Source organism: Capricornis sumatraensis, chromosome 1 (assembly GCF_032405125.1).
Source record: "Capricornis sumatraensis isolate serow.1 chromosome 1, serow.2, whole genome shotgun sequence".
NCBI lineage: Eukaryota > Metazoa > Chordata > Mammalia > Artiodactyla > Bovidae > Capricornis > Capricornis sumatraensis.
Genome location: NC_091069.1, coordinates 12,076,212 through 12,098,440, shown reverse-complemented (window position 1 = coordinate 12,098,440; position 22,229 = coordinate 12,076,212). Strand labels below are relative to the sequence as shown.

General features: G+C 40.2%; 1 protein-coding gene across 1 annotated transcript in view; it reads right to left on the bottom strand.

Moving 5' to 3' along the window:
• Nucleotides 1-22,229, bottom strand: part of DENND1A (DENN domain containing 1A) — a 539,355-nt gene that overhangs the window by 278,112 nt on the left and 239,014 nt on the right. The window contains exon 6 of the mRNA XM_068966275.1: nucleotides 1,869-1,938. Coding sequence (XP_068822376.1) covers nucleotides 1,869-1,938 — 70 coding nt within the window. The remainder of the gene's footprint in view (nucleotides 1-1,868; nucleotides 1,939-22,229) is intronic.

The window sequence follows — 22,229 nt, the reverse complement described above, 5'->3', positions numbered from 1 at the left end:
TAAAAGTCTGGTTAAGTCGTTTTTTTTTTTTAATGACTGGAGCTTATATATGGTGGGGAAAAAATGTGAGTTAAGTTCTAATTGTAAGATTGTTAAGAGCCTACATGTTAAACAATTCTATTTACTAAAGACATCTTAGACATCTTTCAGTTTTAAATGGAAAACCAAACGTTTGACAAAAGTGAACCATGAATCGGAAATCAATGAACAGATCCAAGGTGGCCTCAACTCATTCATCAAAGAGTAAACCACTTATTTTATGACAGAATTTCCTGACACCTAAAGCATCCTTTCAGAATGAGTGTAGTGATCCAGGCAGCCATTTCTATTAGTTATTTCTTCCATTTACTGTGGCCTCTGGAATACACTTGCCAGTGAGTAAATCTAACTTAAAGATTTATCCATTATTCACATAATTTCTACCTTTTCTTCAAAAATAGCATTTCCCAAAATGTGTTCCAGGAAACACTGGTATCTCAGAATGCTGTTAATATTTGTCATGGAATTAAAAGGGATGGGGCCGTTGTGAATTTCTAGGTAACATAGATTTCTCCACTGTAGGACTTTCCAGAGTCTATGTTACAAGAATTTTAAGGAGACAAAAATGAGGCACAGCTTTCCCTTTCTGACTCCAGTATTACTCACCTATGGTACTCTTTTTGAATGGAGCATTTTTTAGCACTAATGTTCTGTAGACAATACGATGGGGGAAACTCTCTAACATTTAATAATAATGCATCTCTTTAATTAAACATCTTAGACCATTTACAAAAAAGGAAACTATAATAAGTTATATAGACAAATATTCAACAAACTAATAATCAAAGAAATGAAATTAAAACAATGAGAACTGTTCACTTGTCAAGGACACAATGAAGTCATCAAAAGCCAGTGATGTGACTGTGGTAACCCAGGTATTCCTGTACTTTGCCACTGAAGGGTATCTTTTACCCTTTACTGGCAAAATATAGGAGTACAATTCTTCTGGAAAGAAGCTTGGCAAATGTTTTAAAATATTTATGTCTACTAACCTTCAAATGGCCCATCTGAGATTCTCCTTTTAAGGAAACACTCCAAAATAAAGAAAATTTTTTTATGTTCAAAGATGTTAATGGCTATACAATAGTGAAAAAAAATAATGAAATATTCTCCCCAAATAATGAAAATTCCTAATACAGAGAAACATCTCAGTAAACTAAGGTATATGATACATGATATGCAGCCATGGGAAAGATTTACCATGGTTTTATTATCATGGAATAAACACTTCCATTACTATGGTACCTAAAACTGTGGGTTTCAAAAGTCTAAATACAGTTCCAGTTGCCTCTTGACACCCACCGAAGATACTTCAGTGTGTGACTTCTTCCAAAAGTACAGTAAGGCACCCTTAAAAAAATACTGTAAAAGCACAAGAAAGCCCTACTGAAATGGGACTGGGACACCGGGTTAGGTCACTTGCCAGTTAAGTGTTTTATTGACAAACCCTAATAATTCAAATTTGTGCCTCAGCAAAATTATTATTTAATACTTATCATGAACTTTCAGAGCTGTTTGGGAATATGAGATGGTGAATATTAACTCTGAATGCTAAGGGCCTATTTATTATGTATTTAATTCAAAAAGTAAAGGAAGAAAACATCCCAAAATGCTAGCAATATTTATTTGAGGTTGAGGGGAAGGTAGGGAGACATATTAGGAGTGACTTTCTTTTCCTTCTTACTGCTTTCTGAATTTCCCAAACTTTCTGTAATGGGAATGTGTTACTTTTTCAGTAAACATTTTAGTGAAATACACAGCACTATTATTTTTATAATCATAAAAGTTAAAGTTTACTTATTAAACAGAGTAAAATAGAAGGTAAATACCTGTCCTTTTGTCGTGTAATCTGCCAAGATGTTAAGTAGCTTATAAAATACTTCGAACCAGGGGAGATAGCTGAGGGAAGAAGAGGAAACACACAAACTATTAGTATACAGGTCAAAAACTAATCAGGAGCTAACTCAAGACAGTACATTTCACTTTCTCTTTACATCCTGAAGAGCCTTCCTGTTGTAGGCTGTGCTAGAAATGCAGACTGGTAAAATGCTAATTATTTCTGAGATTTAAAAAAATTGCCTGTGTAAGGCACAGGATTCAATGTCCATTATAAATTATTCCCATGCCTCAGAGCTAGAACAGGTTCATAAAGAAGAAATTCAAAGCAGACTCTGCAATCAGGAACCATCTCTGAAGAGCCCCCCAGGCTCCTCCTACCACACCCACCCCTTCCAGGAAAGCTTCTATTCAAGTTTCTCATGATTGAACACACATAGCCACACATACACTCACATAGACACACATACACAGCACTTTCACTGTTGCTGTGTGCAAGTGTCCCAAAGGCCCCAAGAGCTTGAAACCATTCATCAAACTTTCTATTATAATACAGCCTTCTCTGTGCTTATTGCAGCAAGAGCTCTGACTCTCTGCGCCCACTGCCCTCCAGCAGGTCCTGACCATCATGTCCCTTAATTCTGACGAGAGCCTGGTCCTGACCTTAGTCCATCGTCTGTGTGGCTCACAGAGTGGTCTAAAATGTGAGTATAAGTGGCCCATTGGATTAAATTCCTGCAGCGGTGCCCCATCATTGCAGGACTTCTTAGGACAGCATTCAAGGCTCTTCTGTTAGGTCCTTGACCATCCTTCCAGTTGCCCTCACTTTGCACCCCCATATATGCATTCCTCTCACTGTAATCATACTCTGAGGAATGTCCAGGCGATCTCAAGACTCCCCGAGTCTGCACTGCATACACTTAGCACTATTCTCCCTCTGACCTTCATGATCTCCTCTAGCTGACTTCTGCTCATTCTCCTAATAGTTCCCCACCACTGCCCTGTCCCCGACTCTCAAGCCCTAATTCCCCTTTTCCTGTACTGCCCTGTCACATGCAAACTATCATTATAACAATCCACACACCACGTGGCACTCAATGGCGCATCTGTCTTCCCAACAGATTAAACATAACAATAAGGAAGGAATCACATCCTTCTTTACTTTGTCTTCCCAGGGCAGACCCTCAGTGCTCAGTGTTGATGGAACAAACAAAACCAGCAGAGGTGTATTAACGCTACAGAATTATTGCTGAAACATATTCCTATTCCCAAGAAGTTTTTTCACTTAAAACATCAATGGCTTTTGTTCTCCACAGAAAACTTTTCCAAAACGACATCAAACAGTCATGTGGGAAGAGTATCCTATCAACTGCTTGCCGTCATGCTCACATCTGCCCTGCTGCGCTCATAGTGTCCATTACCAACAGAGTGGAGAGCTGACTCCATCCCAGCGGGCAGAAGGAAATCAGCGCCCTGGATAGATTACCAGCTGTACTGCTGAGGGTAATAAATGAAGTGAGAGCGAATAGAGAGGATAGATAAAGCACACAGCTCTCTGTCATTAATGTCTGTCTGAAGCTAGCACATGCTACTGTAAAATTTAAGTAGCTTATCAAAATATACTGATAAGCAACTTAACTTTTCACTTCTCTGACAGTATTATCACTTATGTTAATATGCTTCAATCAGCTCTGGCAACTGCATATTGATTATTACAGAGCAAATGACTGCTGCCACTTTACACAGCATTTACTTTGGCAGAGTAATGTAAACATTCAAGAGGGATTAGGGAGGAGATAAGTTTCCCTCTTCCTATTCTGTTAAATAAACCTCTGCTGAGTTAAAAGCCATTATAGAATGAACAATAAATCCCCTCAGAAAAAACTCCTGCCCAGATTAGAGGATTCTCAGTAAACAAACTCAATCAAGGATTACAAATATCTTTTTTTTTTTTTCCCTGACAGAAAAAAATACCACTAGTTAAATCCAGCGGGAAGGGGTCGAGGGGGGAAGCAAGAAGAGAAAATATTTTGTTTAAGGAAACCATGGTTTCAAGTAAATGAGAGCAAAGTTGTAGTCATTTTAGGAAGACTTGAAGGGACATGGGACAGGCTGCTTCTCTGATAATTTAGGGCTGTGGTGCACAGGAAGCAGTTCTGGCCACTAGGTTCAACTGACCAACATAGTTTGTGAGGATGCGGAGGGTGATGTGCTACAGTCGCCTGGCCCACAGCCGACTGTGCCCAGGATCTCACACTCAACCTCGACCCCACCAAATCGATTCTTTTTGGCTACACTAAACAGAACCCTCAGCCATGGGAGGTTTTGGCAGTTGCCCTGGAAACCAGCCATCTCTCTCTCTCTTCAGCCTGACCGGACACAACTGTTCCCCACATGTTGTCCCCTGTGCACTGACAGATGAGTATCTAGTGATGGCAGTGTTAAGGTCTTGAAACCAAAACCCAGCTGTCTTCTTCTTCAAAGGATCCCTCTTTTCCCCTGTTGGGAGGCCAGGGTTCACAGCTGAACTTTATCCAGTGGTGTTTCCTGTGCTGCTTCATTAGTGCCGACACAACAGCTTCGAGCTGCCGGCAAGGGTGCAGGTGAGGATATGGAGACCCTCGGCTCCATTTTGTGCTCGTCTGTCAGCACGAAGTAAACACTACTTCCCAATCCAAAGGCAGGAAACAAACGCTCCATTGTGCTGCTCGCTCCTCCCTGGATAGCTAACGGACTTCAAACATCTCAGGGCTTGCTCAACTTGTTCCCTTCATGCAACTGCTCAAGTTTGCAATCCAGAGCATCACCACGTGTTGGGCTCAGTTCAAGGCTGGGGCCAAAAATCCCAAAGAGTCCCTGCATTGAAGAAGGCCATGGTCTTTTGTGGGAAAAAGAGATAATATAACAAGGAGTAATAGTTTAGGTGGGAGTGCTGGATCTCTTTCCCAAGTGCTTTATTTGGCCTAGGCTTTTGGATCCAATTATTAAATTACAAGGGAACATGAAAACAAACAAACAACGAAAAAACAGTCTCTGTCATGTCTGACTCTTTGCGACTCCATAAGTAGACCAAGTAGAGTATACAGAATAATGACATGAGTTGAGAAAGTAAAAAATTTACACCATGGTTACAGGGGAGGGCACACAATGGAGAGAATAGCTAGTTACATCTGTTGGTAGGAGTCAATATGCATCACACAGAAAGGTTGGGCTTCAGCTAAGTCTTGAAAGAGGCTGCTCTTAGTGTATGGGAAGAAGGTTGGAAAGGGTGGAGATAAAGAGCACAGGAAAACCGCAGGAGCAGTGGCTTGCCAGCACAAACCTGGGCATGACTTAAGAACTGTGTGCAGCTGGAATAGCCAGAGAGTAGGGTGTGCAGGCTGAAAGATGAGGCAGTGTGCAGAAGGGTCAGGCTCCGGAGGGGCTCTAATGCCAAACCCATGGGCCTCCCTTTTATTCTGTAATTGGTGGGGAACCATAGGGCCAGTTAAAGAGAAGAAACATGTTGAGGATGAGTATTTAGAGCCAGGCAGAAAGTGCTTACTTCCCACTCAGCACAGCCCAGTAGATCATCTCAGCCCTACCAGAGCCAGTGTCCACTTTGCTACCCTAAAGAGAGAAAACCTTAGATGATACGATCTGGTAATACACATAATTTGAAGGAGATCAACATAAATGCTCTGGCTCTAGTATGAACCAAAAAATGAAAACTACTTTATAATAGACTTCCCTGGTGGCTCAGACAGTAAAGCGTCTGTCTACAATGCGGGAGACCTGGGTTCGAGCCCTGGGTTGGGAAGATCCCCTGGAGAAGGAAATGGCAATCCACTCCAGTACTGTTGCCTGGAAAATCCCATGGACAGAGGAGCCTGGTACGCTACAGTTTATGGGGTTGCAAAGAGTTGGACACGACTGAGCAACTTCACCTCTTCACTTTATAGTAAACAGTTTAATATTTAAACATTCAGGCACCATTATATTAGGAGATACAGTGAAATAGTGCCTCCTTGAGGGGCTTGTGGCAGATGTGCATCTACTGGCATTTAGAATGATGAGTTCAAGGCTAAGAAGACTGACATGCAATATGTTTTTTCAGTTTTTCTTGGTGATTTCCACTTGCCTGAGCAGCTCTTAAAACTCCATCATGGGTACTCTAAGGGAGGTATCCCTTCTTTTCTTACTTCCCATCAGCAGATTTTTGTCACCAAGGACTTACTGGATGACAAAACATCCCTTGGCTAAGGCTATTTGGCATTCAGTTGTTAAAGCTTTCATATTAACTACTCCCACCCTCAATTTAAAGAAGCAGAGCAGCACAGCACATGGGAAAACACAGACTTGAGTCAACTCTGTATGAATCTCGGTAGTAACTGTGACACATCAGGGAAGTGATCTCTCAAAGACTCAGTTTCCTCTTCTATAAAAAGATATATACCATCTAATGAATGTAACTGATGTATACAAGAGACATCCAGCCTAGGGCCTGGAATATTCTTCCTGTCCCTCTCCACCGAACATTCTTAGTCTCTGCTTCAGAGGCTCCTCCAGGACTCTGTATACCTCATGCCCTGCAGTCACCAGAGTGGACAGCAAAGTACAAGCTATTATTAAGAGGAAAATACTCACAAATGATATGACTACTTAAACCAGTAAGTCCCCACTCAGCCCTTCAAGTTTGACTAGCATCTCTATCTACTCCACTGCTAGTGTCTTGGACGGTCCAACATCTACAAGAAAATGCAAATAAAACTACAGCCTCTGCAAACAATGCAGAATTTCATGAAGTCCTTGTTAAGATGCTGGACACCTGCTCAGAGTCAAGGCAAAGTGACTAACAAATGAAGACCTGGCAGCATTAGACCAGGAAACAAGGGATGAGAAAAAAATCAAGAAAAACAAGGATGGTGACACCAAAGTCACATCAAAAGAAAATGAATTCAGTATAAAAGGGTTAAGAGAAGCTTTGGGAAAACTGATGACATCTTCAAATACTTTTGGAAAAATGACTCCTTTTATGATTATCCTATGAAAGTCAAATATGATGTATTATTAAGTCTGAAAAAATCAAAAAAACCTCCCCCAAAACCCCACTTGACTCATTATTCTAAGATTTAATGTGTTGTTAGAATAAAAGCTAGATTTTGTCCAAATGAATTTATTTTCAAAGTTTATTTTTTTTCTAGATAAAATTTTAAAATAAATCTCCCTTCATTTTTACTATAATATTTTGAAGTGAAGTGAAGTCGCTCAGAACGTGTCTGACTCTTTGCAACCCCATGGACTGTAGCTTACCAGGCTCCTCTGTCCATGGAATTATCCAGGCAAGAATACTGGAGAGGGTTGCCATTTCCTTCTCCAGAGGATCTTCCCAACCCAGGGATTGAACCCAGGTCTCCCGCATTGTAGACAGACGCTTTACCATCTGAGCCCCCAGGGAAGTCCCATAAAATTTTGGTTCCACTTAAATAGGTGCATTTTAGTCCCAGCTCCTGGGCTTATCGTACATGAAGACTCACCTTAGTTCTTGATTAGTGTCAACTCCATGAGAACAAAGATCTAGACTGTTTAGTGTTTAATCTCTAATATGTGCCTGGCATGTGTTAAACATCCACTAGGTCAGAACTTCCCTTGACAGACGTAACTCATCCCTACAGTTTCTACTAAGGCCATCACCACCAGAGCCAGAGAGTAGCAGTAAACCAACTCTTACTGGAAAGTGGGGCTTCAGACTTAGGAGGCGGGATTTTGTTTAGAAAAATCCTCCAGAAACAAAAACACCTGCTATCAGTGGACTGCTGGAGTCTGTGACAAATAATTAAAATAGAGTGAGCACACATTCCAAGCAGATCAAGAAGTACCCACAAACTTAAGATTTCTTATTCTTTGTCCTTCAACATAACTGAATCCCACTATCCACTTTTTTTTTTTTTCCACTTCAAGTACTACGGGAAAATGTCACAAACTAAACTGATTATCGTAGTTTGATAACCTAATTTTTCAAGCACACGTGAACCTCTAAAACTGCCCAGGTATCCACTGATCTGTTAGTGTATCAGGCCCCAAGTTTCTCTGAGTTTGCTCTAAACTTGCTTTCTCCCATCTCTAATCCATTTCTCCTGCTTTTCAAAAGATATTCTTCTCTTGAACTTTACTGAAAAGAAAAGCTCTAACATGAGCTTTCCTCCCTCCCATTCCTACACCTCTCATGCCCTCCCCTTACCGTCCCAACTGGAGGCAGAAAGTGGGAAGACTCTAGACTTCAACCACACTGCCTTCAGTAAGACCTATCTTCTCCCTCATTACATTCAGTCAACAAGGATTCCCATCTTTAAGCCCAACAAAAACCATCCATGTGTGCAGTTTTCACACATACAGTTCTCAAACTACAGCTTTAGCACCAAGGTGCACAAATGTTCCTTCCTATGAGAAAAATATCCACATCTTCCTGAGCTAACTGCACAAGCTTCATTGAACATTTTCTGGAATTTAAAATGGAGGTGACATTTACAGTTCAAACATCACACATTTCCAGATCGTTCACTTTTCAAATGTTGTGGTCAATCATCCATGAAACCACATATTCCTCTGTATTTATTAAGAGCCATCTGATGTATGGCTGGCACTCTGCAAGGTGCATGAGTAATGAGATCCAGGACCCAGCATTCGGGGAGCTCACTATCTCATGAAAGAAGCAGACACACTGGTGTTCTAGAAAGTTTTTCCATGGAAAAAGACAGTTTGCTGATCAATTTTACACAGATTGCTAAGCCAGAAGATCCATCTATTCTGTCACTAGCTGTGGCCTGGACCATTTCTCCGCCCCAACATGTAAAATGGGGATATTTACCTTACATGGCGATTGTGAGGGGAAAACATACACATCCACCACTGAGCCTGAAACAGATTGAACAATGTTTTTCCCTAATGAAATCGCACTCTTTCGCCATTAAGATCAAAAGTTGGAATAACCTAAATAAGAAAAAACAAACAAACTCAATCCCCTTTGGGAGACCAGAGATAGTCTCACTCAATCTGAGTATTCTACTTTGCTCACAGTTGCTAATTTCAAATTGTAAATTTATTATGGTTTCCAGTTAAGCTCCAGAATCTCTGATTTATGTCCATAATTAATATCCCATTGTGATATCTATTATGTCTATGCAGGAAAATGTATGTACTTAATGAGCAGAAATATTAATTCGTATTAAAAAAAAATAAGCTGCCATAAAACATCTGTGCTTACATAAAGCTACCCAAACATACACTTGGATTTGATTTTGGAAAAAAGACTCTTTTCTCTCTTGATGGGTATTCAATAATTGTTGCTTTTAGAGAGTGGATCTGTCATCTTCTTTTCTATGACAGCATTACTATGATTGAGGGAGATTGCTTAGGAGGAAAGCAAGGAGACACTTTTCTGTTATCACCGGTGAAGTGTTGGTAACAGAAGATCTGTAGAGTAATGACACCTGCACTGACAATTCACTGTAATTCTCAGATATTTTCCATTTAGCCCAGAGAGGGTGAGCACAGAGGCCTTTCATCATTTTCCTAAGAGAGTTTATGATGCAGCCCACTCCTGTATTCACACACCTGCAAGTTTTTTTCCCATCCAGAGCATCTTATTTTATGGTTTAAATTACTACTGTAATATAATGTAATGGGTTAGTGAGGGTCTAACCATGGCCCACCTTACAGAAGCTTTCATAGACTAAAAGAGAAACACATTGTCTCTGTTGGAAAACACACAAACACACACACATACACAACAAAAGGAAGAAATGGCTACACAAGAAATCCTGTCCTACTTTCAGTAGTAAACAACAAAATTAATTATCCCACTGAGACAACATTTGATATTATTCACATTTTAGAGCTTGGAAGAAGAAGCTAATGAGGAAAGGGGGCAATTTATCAAGTGTTAGGTGCTTTGACATATTATTCTTTACAACAACTCTATGAGTTAAATTATCATTCCATTTCACAGAGGAGAAAACTGAGTCTCAGGGAAGCAAAGTGATTTACCTCGGACAGTACAGCTACTAAAAGCACAGCTCAGACATAAAATTAGTCCAACATGATCTCTATTCTACTCACTCCATACAACACAGTATTAATTGTACAACCTGATCAAGTGCAATAGTCAATCCTGAGATGAGGATTTAAAATCCTTGCCATGCAGTTCTTACTGTAATACCCTGATAAAACGAAAGCTTGCCTCCAAAGGCCCCTTGGCTCGAAGCATTCTGAGCAATCCAACTCTGGCTGCCTCCCAACAATTCAGCATGTTTTCTTACTTTGCCAGCTCCAGGGACACTAGTCATGTGTCAACTCTTTACTGCTTTAGGAATTAGTGTACACGTTACATTCAGAAACACAAATATAAATAGCTCGATTTAAAATATTTTAATCAAGCATGTCAAAAGATATGTTTTACGCTTCCAGTGCTTCGTGTCAAAAACCAATGGCTTTGTGTCAAAAACACACCTTAGAGGCGTGTTTTTTTAAGAAATTACCTCAAGAAACAATGGCCTGTGTCATAGATTCTTAAACTGTTGCCTTTTAAAGCATAAAGCTTTAAATGTATCCTTATGGTGACAATTAAGGAAATACTAGATTAGACAGGGCATCAGTTTTCCACAAATAGCACTTAAATTTAAGTTCATTTCCACCCCAGATCTCTGCTTGAATGTTGTATCATTCAGTCGCAAATCTCTCTATAAAAGTGTCTGTCTGACTGTCTCTTAAAACCATTTATGCTCTATGCTTCAGTGCCTTTCTTTGGCAAGTTTTTCCATATGCTTAACTTCTTTCAGGAAAGCAGCTCTGTCTCAATTCACAGGACAGCAAACCAATCAACACAAGCAAGCAGGCAGGTAAAGAAAGGATGGGAGACGGGCACACAGAGAGAAAGCAGGATATAGACGTAGCTGGTCTGATAAACATAATGTTTTAGAAGGCAGAGAGTTTTAGACTAAAAGAAAACTAACCAACCACCTACCCCCAAACAATCAGAGAGCCCTGAACTTGAATTTATAACCCAAATACCCTGTACCATATGCAACTTGAGACACACAACTGGTAGCACTATTGGAGATTTATGACTTATGACTTGTTCATATTTAATTTGTAACCAAACACTTCCCCTTCCTCTTAGCTACCTTAGAACTCTTGATTAACTCTTGTTTTCACAGGTCAGAGGTTAAATAAAGAAAGGGAAGCATTCTGGGGTGAGATTGCCCAGAGCACCACATCCAAGAGTGACCTGTGCAAGGAGCATTAAAATAAGTGATAACACTAGAGATTGTTCAAGACAGCTGATGTTCAAAGCCTCCTTTGGGTACAAGGCAGGATCTTGCAACTAGAGAGCTGGCAAAAAAGGCAGACAGGAAACTGCTCTCAAGTTACCTTTTGTGACAGAGCAACTCTCTCACCAAGAGGTTTCTCCCAAAATGTTTTTGGAAATGAGACTGAGGTTTTAAGTGAAGGTAAAACAGAATTTGTATAAGCCCAATAGCTCTTCTCCTCGCTTTGCTCTGCCAGATGCATCTGTCCTGCCCATCAGAGTCTCTTACTCCAAAGAAAACCTCCACAGCTAGCTCATCATTTTTGTTTCGTTTTTTGTGTTTTTTTTTTTGCAGACCTAGGCTAGCATGAGAGAAGCAAATTTCTTGTACACACAGAGGCACTGAACAGGATATAATCTGTCCAGCTGAAAGATCCATCTTGTTCCAAGTACCTACACTGGTGTGCCATTCATCATGCACCAAACAGATCAAAACAGTAATAGCAGAGACCATCATTTATTCTGGAATACCAATTTACGCTCATTTGTTTTATGGCTAGCTCTCATTTATTCATTCATCTCTTCATCCTTTCCTTCCTTCATTCATTGCCTAATATAAGCCATTAAGAGTTGACTAAGGCAGTTTCCACTAAAGCAAGTCATTGATTTAAATTTGTATGTGAAATCATTATGGAATTAAGAATGAGCTGACAGAAGCAACATAACAAAGTTTGGAAAATGTGGGAACTAATAGCTAAGTCACCCTGCAAGGAGCTAAGGCACATGTTTTCTCTGCACTATAATCACAGATCATAGCCAGAGCCTGGAGCAGGCAGTTTCCTCAGCAGAGCCCTTCAACAGAATGGAGGAACCCAATCCTGAGCAACCTGAGAAGGTAGGCATCCACTACAAAGTGATCAGAGTTGAAATATAAAATGCCATTAGTCACTCTCTGTTGTTTCCCTGACAAAATATCCTACTTATTTTTAAAACAATTTTTTGTGCTTATGGCTTATTGCTTTATTATAATCCAAGGGAAGAAATCCATAATGCTACAAAAGCTTAAAACCGGAGTCATTAAACTCTCTTAAAGTGTGATAGCTTAGAGGAAGGTCAAGTATTTGGTTAAACAAGTCATAAGTCATCAGTCCCCAGCAGCACCACTTGTGTGTCTCCCTCAAAAGAAACCCTAAATACTAATCTTTAGAGACAGGAAGCTCAGCCAGCAATTCTGGCAGAAACCGGTTTCTTTGACATAAATTCTAAAACTCATATAGTATGAAACAGAGCAGGAAAACTGTCTTTCAGTGAATAACTATTAAAAGCAGAATATGAAGGTTAGAAAATGTCTACATGAATTATTTTTACTTTATTTCCACTAGCATTAAATTATGTAACCATTTTTGGTGCTTTATTTTAAATGGAAGTTCTATATGTCTATAACAGTGAAACATATGTACATACATCTAAATATGTGCTAAAAGAATGGTTAAATAAATTATGATATATCCAGGCAATAGAAAATTAAGCTTTAGAATATTTTTAGAAATACTGTAGGAAAATGAACATGAAATAATAGACAGTTGATTCAATTGTGCAGGTCCATTTATACATGAATTTTTTTCACTAAATGTAATACCTGTATTTTCATTTTATAGATCTTTAAGTAACTGTGGCATCTGGTCCCATCACTTCATGAGAAATAGATGGGGAAACAGTGGAAACAGTGTCAGACTTTATTTTTTTGGGCTCCAAAATCACTGCAGATGGTGATTGCAGCCATGAAATTAAAAGACGCTTACTCCTTGGAAGCAAAGTTATGACCAACCTAGATAGCATACTAAAAAGCATGATCTTACTTTGCCAACAAAGGTCCGTCTAGTCAAGGCTATGGTTTTTCCAGGCAATGGTCATGGATGTGAGAGTTGGACTGTGAAGAAAGCTGAGCGCCGAAGAATTGATGCTTTTGAACTGTGGTGTTGGAGAAGACTCTTGAGAGTCCCTTGGACTGCAAGGAGATCCAACCAGTCCATCCTAAAGGAGACCAGTCCTGGGTGTTCATTGGAAGGACTGATGCTGAGGCTGAAACTCCAATACTTTGGCCACCACATGCAAAGAGTTGACTCACTGGAAAAGACCCTGATGCTGGGAGGGATCGGGGGCAGGAGGAGAAGGGGACGACAGGGGATGAGATGGCTGGATGGCATCACCGACTCAATGCACATGAGTTTGGGTGAACTCCGGGAGTTGGTGACGGACAGGGAGGCCTGGCGTGCTGCAATTCATGGGGTCTCAAAGAGTCGGACATGATTGAGCAACTGAACTGAAACTGAACTGAAGTAACTGTGGGGAAAAGTTTGTGTTCAATTACTGATCACAATATGTGGAATCAAAAGAACTATGGTCTGAATCCTGGCTTCTATCCAAGCTGTTTCAGCTTCCTGCCCTTAGGGGAGTCATTTACGGACTCTTCTGCTTTTGAGGCAGGGATAGCAGTATGTGGATCCTCAACTTGTGATGGGGGCTGCACTTCTAACTGCATGTTTTCAAGGGTCAACTTTAGATTGAAAAAAAGTAATATTTACAAACTACATATCATATGCAATCACATACACTCATAGAAAGACTAGAAGATAAAAAATGAATGGTTATCTCTAGGTAGTGAGATCACAGATAACTTTGTTTCTTTCATCATCCTTCTCTGCATTTTCTATGACTTATCTACGGAACATGAAGTAAGTACCTTAAAAATTTGATAAAGGATTTGTGTGTTTTAAGTACTTTATCTTATTCATAATTATAAATACTTGGAACCAGGCTAATGTACAGTAATTCACAAATTATGGACTATCAAAATAATGGAATACCTTTTAAAACTTTTGAGTGTAAGCTTTTTTTTTTGTTTGATGTTATTAGAAAAAATTATTTTAGAGTCACAAACTTATAAGCATAAAATTTTATTTTTTATTTTTACTTTTTATTGAAGTATAATTAAAGTACAATATAAGTTCCAGGTGTATGATATAGTGATTCACATTTTTTTGAGGTTATGCTCCATTTATAGTTATGATGAAGTATTGGCTATATTCCCTATGTTGTAAAAATATATCCTTGCAGTTTATTTTATACATAATAGTATGTACCTTTACCTCCTACCCCTATACTGCCCCTTCCCCCTTGGAATATTATATATTCATTAAAAACAGACTACAGAAAAATATTTCAACATAGAAAAGCATTAACAATATATTTAAATATAAAAGCAGACTATGTACAAATGATTTTTCATTTTGTGTGTTTTCCTGTATTTCCCAAGCTTTCTACAATAAATATGTATTACTTTTATTTACTTTAAAAAATTTTTTAAAGCCACATGTGTGATTCCTCTCTGCCTACCAACTTCAAGTCATTTTGTTTGACTGTAGGGAGGTGGATTGGTTAGGGAGAGCAGAATCTAAAGCCTATCCTCTTGTTTCCTTAAGTGCACTTGATTAACTGTGACCACCCAGTTCCCAGAGAGCTTCTCTGTATGAAACCTCTTTCACAAACTGGCCACATCAGTCTCATGCTCTTTCCACTGCACCATGCTTATTACGGATCTCAGTTTCAGGGAAGAATGGTGGGTTAATAGGGTTTTCAGTGACCTTCCTTACTGTGGGAGCAACCAGCCTCCATAAAGCTTGGTGGATCTCAGAAATGAGACACTCACTTATGCAAGGCCATGTTAAGTTGAGAGGGGAAAGAAAAAAGGGTCAGAATCTTTTTTTTCCCCTGTTAGATTTTGAGGCCAAATGCTCAAGTACGGATGGTTCATATAAACATTCAGTATCACAGTAAACTGTGGAAAATTCTGAAAGAGACGGGAATACCAGACCACCTGACCTGCCTCTTGAGAAATCTGTATGCAGGTCAGGAAGCAACAGTTAGAACTGGACATGGAACAACAGACTGGTTCCAAATAGGAAAAGGAGTACGTCAAGGCTGTATATTGTAATACCCTGCTTATTTAACTTCCATGCAGAGTACATCAAGAGAAATGCTGGGCTGGAAGAAGCACAAGCTGGAATCAAGATTGCTGCGAGAAATATCAATAACCTCATATATGCAATGATACCACCCTTATGGCAGAAGGTGAAGCTGTTGCTGCTGCTGCTAAGTCGCTTCAGTCGTGTCCGACTCTGTGCGACCTCATAGTCGGCAGCCCACCAGGCTCCCCCGTCCCTGGGATTCTCCAGGCAAGAACACTGGAGTGGGTTGCCATTTCCTTCTCCAATGCATCAAAGTGAAAAGTGAAAGTGAAGTCGCTCGGTCATGTCCAACCCTCAGGGACCCCATGGACTGCAGCCTACCAGGCTCCTCCGTCCTTGGGATTTTCCAGGCAAGAGTACTGGAGTGGGGTGCCATTGCCTTCTCTGCAACCAGTCTTGGGTGTTAGCTAAACAAAGAAGAGAAGTTAGATGAAAGAAAAGTGTACTTGCAACTGGAAGGACAAAATACACCAGAGGCATAGAGACAATGGACTACAAATGACTTGAGGTGGTTGGTTTCCACTTAAAGATAAGGACAAGATGTTTATCTGTGTGATTTTTGGGGGGAATCCGTTGGGAGGTTGGGTTGGGGGGTGCAGATGGGATTCTTGGCAGTAGAAGAAAATGAGAATAGAGAATTCCAAAAAGACCAGCTTGTGAGGAGTTTTATGTACAAGACTAGGGAGTTTTCCTCTTTTCCTGAAAGCAGAGTTTTAAGAGGGATTTGATCAGTTTTGTTTTTTCAGAAGTGCACTTTAAAGACAGAGTGGACACTGAACTGAAAGGGGAAGTCTGGAAGCAGATAAACTCAAAGGTTCTAAGACCCAGGTAGCTGGCAGCCCTCTAAAAAGAAGGTTCTAATAGTGAAGGCTTATGTCAATGCTCTTTTAATCACTTAAAGAAATTACTAAATGCAATTAAAAAGATTCAGCTCCAGGAGAAGAACTAAAACCTGAGTTCTTAGTTAGGCAAAGGCTGGCCTGAAGAGTGAAGCTCCTACAGAATAAACATCAACTGTGTGAGTCTTAGGAGAGGAGGACAGCCCAGAACAACAGGCCTGTTTCCCCCACCTATTAGAGGGCTCCCCCTGAGCTGTAACTTCATCTCTCCAAGCCCAGTTTCCTTTGCCAAAGGACAATACTTTCTGTTTATCTAGCAAGGCCATCATATAGAATGAATTAAGCAACTGAATACAAATTTAACTATAACCTTCTAATGCAAATAATACAGAGTGCCCATCAGAGTCCACTGACCACACCAGGCACTCAAAAACAGGTGGCTTCTATTGTGATTATTAGGTAGGAGATGGTTACCTGCTCTTTCAGGAGAAGGAGTGGTTCTAAGCCACATTTTGGATTATTTCAAATGCCTTTAAAATGCTGAGCACTGCAAGTGTTAGGGGAAGCACACTGACACCGCTCACCCTGGCCAGGTACCACAGTAACCACTTGCATGAGTTGTTTTACAACAGGAGGTCCTAGTAAAGAACACAGAACTAATAAGCCACCACCAACCAGAAGAGTTTGAGAAAGGTCAAAAGGAGACAGCACATGTCTGACCACCTCCCAGAATCCTTCTCATTGGCATCCATCTTGCCTGAGAGATGAGTGCACCCCCAGGAAAGACTCTGAGTGAGAATGATTGGCCAAAGACAACCCAGAAACTAATCCCATCACCATGAAACCGAAGACTGAGTCACGTGGCAGAGCAGTTCTCCTGGGTTCCCTTACCCTACTGCTCTCTGCCCAGGTGCCCTTTCCAATAACATCTCTTGCTTGATCAGCATGTGTGTCTCCTTGAACAATTCTTTTCCAAGCGTTAGACAAGAGCCCACTTTTGGGCCCTGGAAGGGGTCCCCCTTCCTGGAACACAAGCATGTGTGTATTATTTACAATTACTTTTAACATTTGTCATAAAAGAGGGGACTAAGGTCGAAGAAATCTTATTAATACTTATGAACTTGAAATACTAATCAGTCGTGAAAAAGAAGGTAATTTTGCCATTTGCAGCAACACGGATGGAGTTGGAGGGCATTATGCTAAAGTGAAATAAGTCAGACACAGCAAGACAAATACTGTATGATATCACATATAAAATCTAAAAAATACAACAAACAAATATAACAAAAAAGAAATAGACTCATACAGAACAGTAAACATACCAGTGGGAAGAGGAAAAGGAGGGCAATAAAGAGACAGGATATTAAGAAGTACAAACTATTAGGTATAAAATAAACTATGAGGAATGATGCTAAAGCTGAAACTCCAGTACTTTGGCCACCTCATGCGAAGAGTTGACTCATTGGAAAAGACTTTGATGCTGGGAGGGATTGGGGGCAGGAGAAGAATGGGACGACCGAGGATGAGATGGCTAGATGGCAACACGGACTCGATGAACGCGAGTCTGAGTGAACTCCAGGAGTTGGTGATGGACAGGGAGGCCTGGCGTGCTGCGATTCATGGGGTCGCAAAGACTCGGACACAACTGAGTGACTGAACTGAACTGAAACTATGAGGACATATTATACAACATGGCAAATATAACTATAAACAGAGTATAAATTTAAAATTCTGAGTCACTATATTATATACTTATAAATTATATAATATTATACTACACTTCAATAAAAGTAAATAAATACACTATACCTCCCCTCAAAAGAGGGAAAAAATATTTATCCACTTGATATAAGATAAAAGATTTCACTTCGAAGACTGAATAAAAACAAAGAAAAAAGATAGGAATCATAAATGTGTCACTAGTATTGTTTGAATGATTCCTCAGTTAATGACTCTTTACAAGATAACACTGCAAATAATTACTTAGGCTTTCCTGACTGAAGGAATATTACATATTGTTCTTGCCTAATTAAATAAGACTTAAGCCTAGAAGATTTATGTTATAATGATATAAAAGATAGCAACAGTAATAAGACTCTACAAGCTATCATTAAACAAACATATGGATGTTAACATTTTTACCTTTCACAAATGTTTGAACTTAACTTCTATTTTAAAATATAACAGCTTCAGTTAATTCAAAGATCCATTCTCCATACTGAGCCATTCACAGGATGGGAATGAAAATATCAGTCCCTAAGCTATGTCAGGCAGGGACCAAGCAGTTCAAGGGCATTATCTCTACTTCCCTTCTCTACTCCTTGCCAGAGCTACAAGACATGGGTATCGTCAGCTATAACTAACAGAAAGAAATGGAAACTCAAAGGTGTTCAGTGACCTGCTCAAGACCACCAAGCTACTAAAGCTACAGTCAAGATTTGACGTAAGGTCTTCTGGTTCCAGAACTCATGGTACTTTTTCTTTTTTATAAATCAATTTCAAATTATAAAAAGTGAAAGTGAAGTCGCTCAGTCCTGTCTGACTCTTTGCAACCCCATGGACTGTAGCCCACCAGGCTCCTCCGTCCATGGGATTCTCCAGGCAAAAATACTGGAGTGGGTTGCCATTTCCTTCTCCAGTGGATCCTCCTAACCCAGGGATTGAACCCAGGTCTCCCACATAGCAGGCAGATACTTTAACCTCTGAGCCACTAGGGAAATCCATTTACACATAATGAAGCCCAACCATTCTATGTATACATGAAGAGGAGTTTTAATAACTATATACATCTGTGTAACCACCACCACAATCAGTATGTACAACATTTCCAGGGCCCCTGTAGTATCACTGACTCAATGCACATGTATTTGAGCAAACTCTGGGAGCTAGTGGAGGATAGAGGAGACTGGCACGCTGCAGTCCATGGGGTTGCAAAGAGTCGGATGGGACTTAGCGACTGAACCACCCCCCCAATTAATCCCCCTCATCCTTTGTAGGGTGTCTACCACACTATACTGAGATCATCTCTTTACCACCTGTTCTTCCCACCATTCAGTTCAGTTCAGTTGCGTCTGACTCTTTGAGACTCCATGGACTGCAGTACGCCAGGCCTCCCTGTCTATCACCAACTTCCGGAGCTTACTCAAATTCATGTCCATTGAGTTGATGATGCCATCCAACAATCTCATCCTCTGTCATTCAAAATTTACTTCTTTTTAACCTCAAATTAAAATTATTTCACTTGGGTGTATAGCTTATGAGTTTTGACAAATGTACAGTGTGGTGTAACAGCCACAGACAATTAAGACAAAGAACACTTCGACCCCATATCACTCAATTTGCTTCTGCTGTGCTTTTGTAATCAACAGTTCCCCCACTCCCAGCACCTGATCAGTTTCTAATTCCTATAATTTTGCCTTTTTCAGACATGTCAAATGAAATAACATAGTATGTAGCCACTGTCATAATCCATCAGTGCTTTTATTAAAAGTTCTAAGCCACACTGTATATTTCAGCCTTTTCTTTATTCTTCCTAGAGGACTTTGCCATTTCCACACTTAGATTAAGACAAGTTTTAATAGTGACATATTCCCATAGTTATTCCAATGTCTCACAACACCAAGGCACTAGCTGTTGCTCTACCCCAAGTGAGGAAATGTTACAGGAGTACCTTCAGTTCATTTAATGCATTAAAACAGTATATCATTTGCAAACTTCCTTGTTACGTTATTTAATGCAGAGTTTGAGAGAACAGCAAGCAGAGATAAGAAAATCTTCTTTAAGTGAACAATGCAAAGAAATAGAGGAAATCAACAGAATGAGAAAGACTAGAAATTTCTTCAAGAATATTGGAGATATCAAAGGAACATTTTCAACAAGGATGGGCATGATAAAGGATAGAAACAGCAAGGACCTAACAGAAGCAGAAGAGATTAAGAAGTGGCAAGATTACACAGAAGAACTATACAAGCAAAGTGTTAATGACCTGGACAAATCATGATAGTGTGGTCACTCACCTACAGCCACACATCCTGCAGTGTGAAGTCAAGTGGGACTTAGGAAGCATTACTACAAAAAAAACTAGTGGAGGTGATGGAATTCCAGCTAAGCTATTTCAAATCCTAAAAAATGATGCTGTTAAAGTGCTGCACTCAACATGCCAGCGAATTTGGAAAACTCAGCAATGGCCACAAGATTGAAAAAGGCCAGTTTTCATTACAATCCCAGAGAAGGGCAATGTCAAAGAATATTCCAACTACTAATGATTGCACTCATTTCACATGCTAGCAAGGTTATGCTCAAAGTCCTTCAAGCTAGGTTTCAGTAGTACGTGAACTGAGAATTTCAAGATGTATAAGCTGGGTTTAAAAAGACAGAAGAACCAGAGATCAAATTGCCAACATCCGCCAGATCACAGGAAATGCAAGTCAATTCCAGAAAAACATCTACTTCTGCTTCATTGATAATGCTAAAGGCTTTGTGTGGATCACAACAAAATGTGGAAAATTATTCAAGAGATGGGAATACTATGCCACCTTACCTGTCTCTTGAGAAATGTGTATGCAGGTCAGTTCAGTTCAGTCACTCAGTCATGTCCGACTCTTTGTGACTCCATGAATCGCAGCACGCCAGGCCTCCCTGTCCATCACCAACTCCTGGAGTCCACCCAAACCCATGTCCATCAAGTCAGTGATGCCATCCAACCATCTCATCTTCTGTCGTCCCCTTCTCCTCCTGCTGACAATCCCTCCCAGCATCAGAGTCTTTTCCAAGAGTCAACTCTTCGCATGAGGTGGCCAAAGTACTGGAGTTTCAGCTTTAGCATCATTCCTTCCAAAGAAATCCTAGGGTTGATCTCCTTCCGAATGGACTGGTTGGATCTCCTTGCAGTCCAAGGGACTCTCAAGAGTCTTCTCCAACACCACAGTTCAAAAGCATCAATTCTTCGGCGCTCAGCCTTCTTCACAGTCCAACTCTCACATCCATACATGACCACAGGAAAAACCATACCCTTGACTAGATGGACCTTAGTCGGCAAAGTAATGTCTCTGCTTTTGAATATGCTATCTAGGTTGGTCATAACTTTTCTTCCAAGGAGTAAGCATCTTTTAATTTCATGGCTGCAATCACCATCTGCAGTGATTTTGGAGCCCAAAAAAATGAAGTCTGACACTGTTTCCACTGTTTCCCCATCTATTTCCCATGAAATGATGGGACCGGATGCCATGATCTTCGTTTTTCTGAATGTTGAGCTTTAAGCCAACTTTTTCACTCTCCTCTTTCACTGTCATTAAGAGGCTTTTTAGTTCCTCTTCACTTTCTGCCATAAGGGTGGTGTCATGTGCATATCTGAGGTTATTGATATTTCTCCCAGCAATCTTGATTCCAGCTTGTGTTTCTTCCAGTCCAGGGGTTCTCATGATGTACTCTGCATATAAGTTAAATAAGCAGGGTGACAAGATACAGCCTTGACGTACTCCTTTTCCTATTTGGAACCAGTCTGTTGGTCCATGTCCAGGGCTAGCAGCTCTAACTGCTGCTTCTTGACCTGCATATAGATTTCTCTAGAGGCAGGTCAGGTGGTCCGGCATTCCCATCTCTCTCAGAATTTTCCACAGTTTATTGTGATCCACACAGTCAAAGGCTTTGGCATAGTCAATAAAGCAGAAATAGATGTTTTTCTGGAACTCTCTTACTTTTTCCATAATCCAGCGGATGTTGGCAATTTGATCTTTGGTTCCTCTGCCTTTTCTAAAACCAGCTTGAACATCAGAAAGTTCATGGTTCACATATTGCTGAAGCCTGGCTTGGAGAATTTTGAGCATTACTTTACTAGCATGTGAGATGAGTGCAATTGTGCCGTAGTTTGAGCATTCTTTGTATTGCCTTTCTTTGGGACTGGAATGAAAACTGACCTTTTCCAGTCCTGTGGCCACTGCTGAGTTTTCCAAATTTGTGGCATATTGAGTGCAGCACTTTCACAGCATCATCTTTCAGGATTTGAAATAGCTCCACTGGAATTCCATCACCTCCACTAGCTTTGTTCATAGTGATGCTTTCTAAGGCCCACTTGACTTCACATTCCAGGATATCTGGCTCTAGATGAGTGATCACACCATCGTGATTATCCGGGTCATGAAGATCTTTTTTGTACAGTTCTTCTGTGTATTCTTGCCACCTCTTCTTAATATCTTCTGCTTC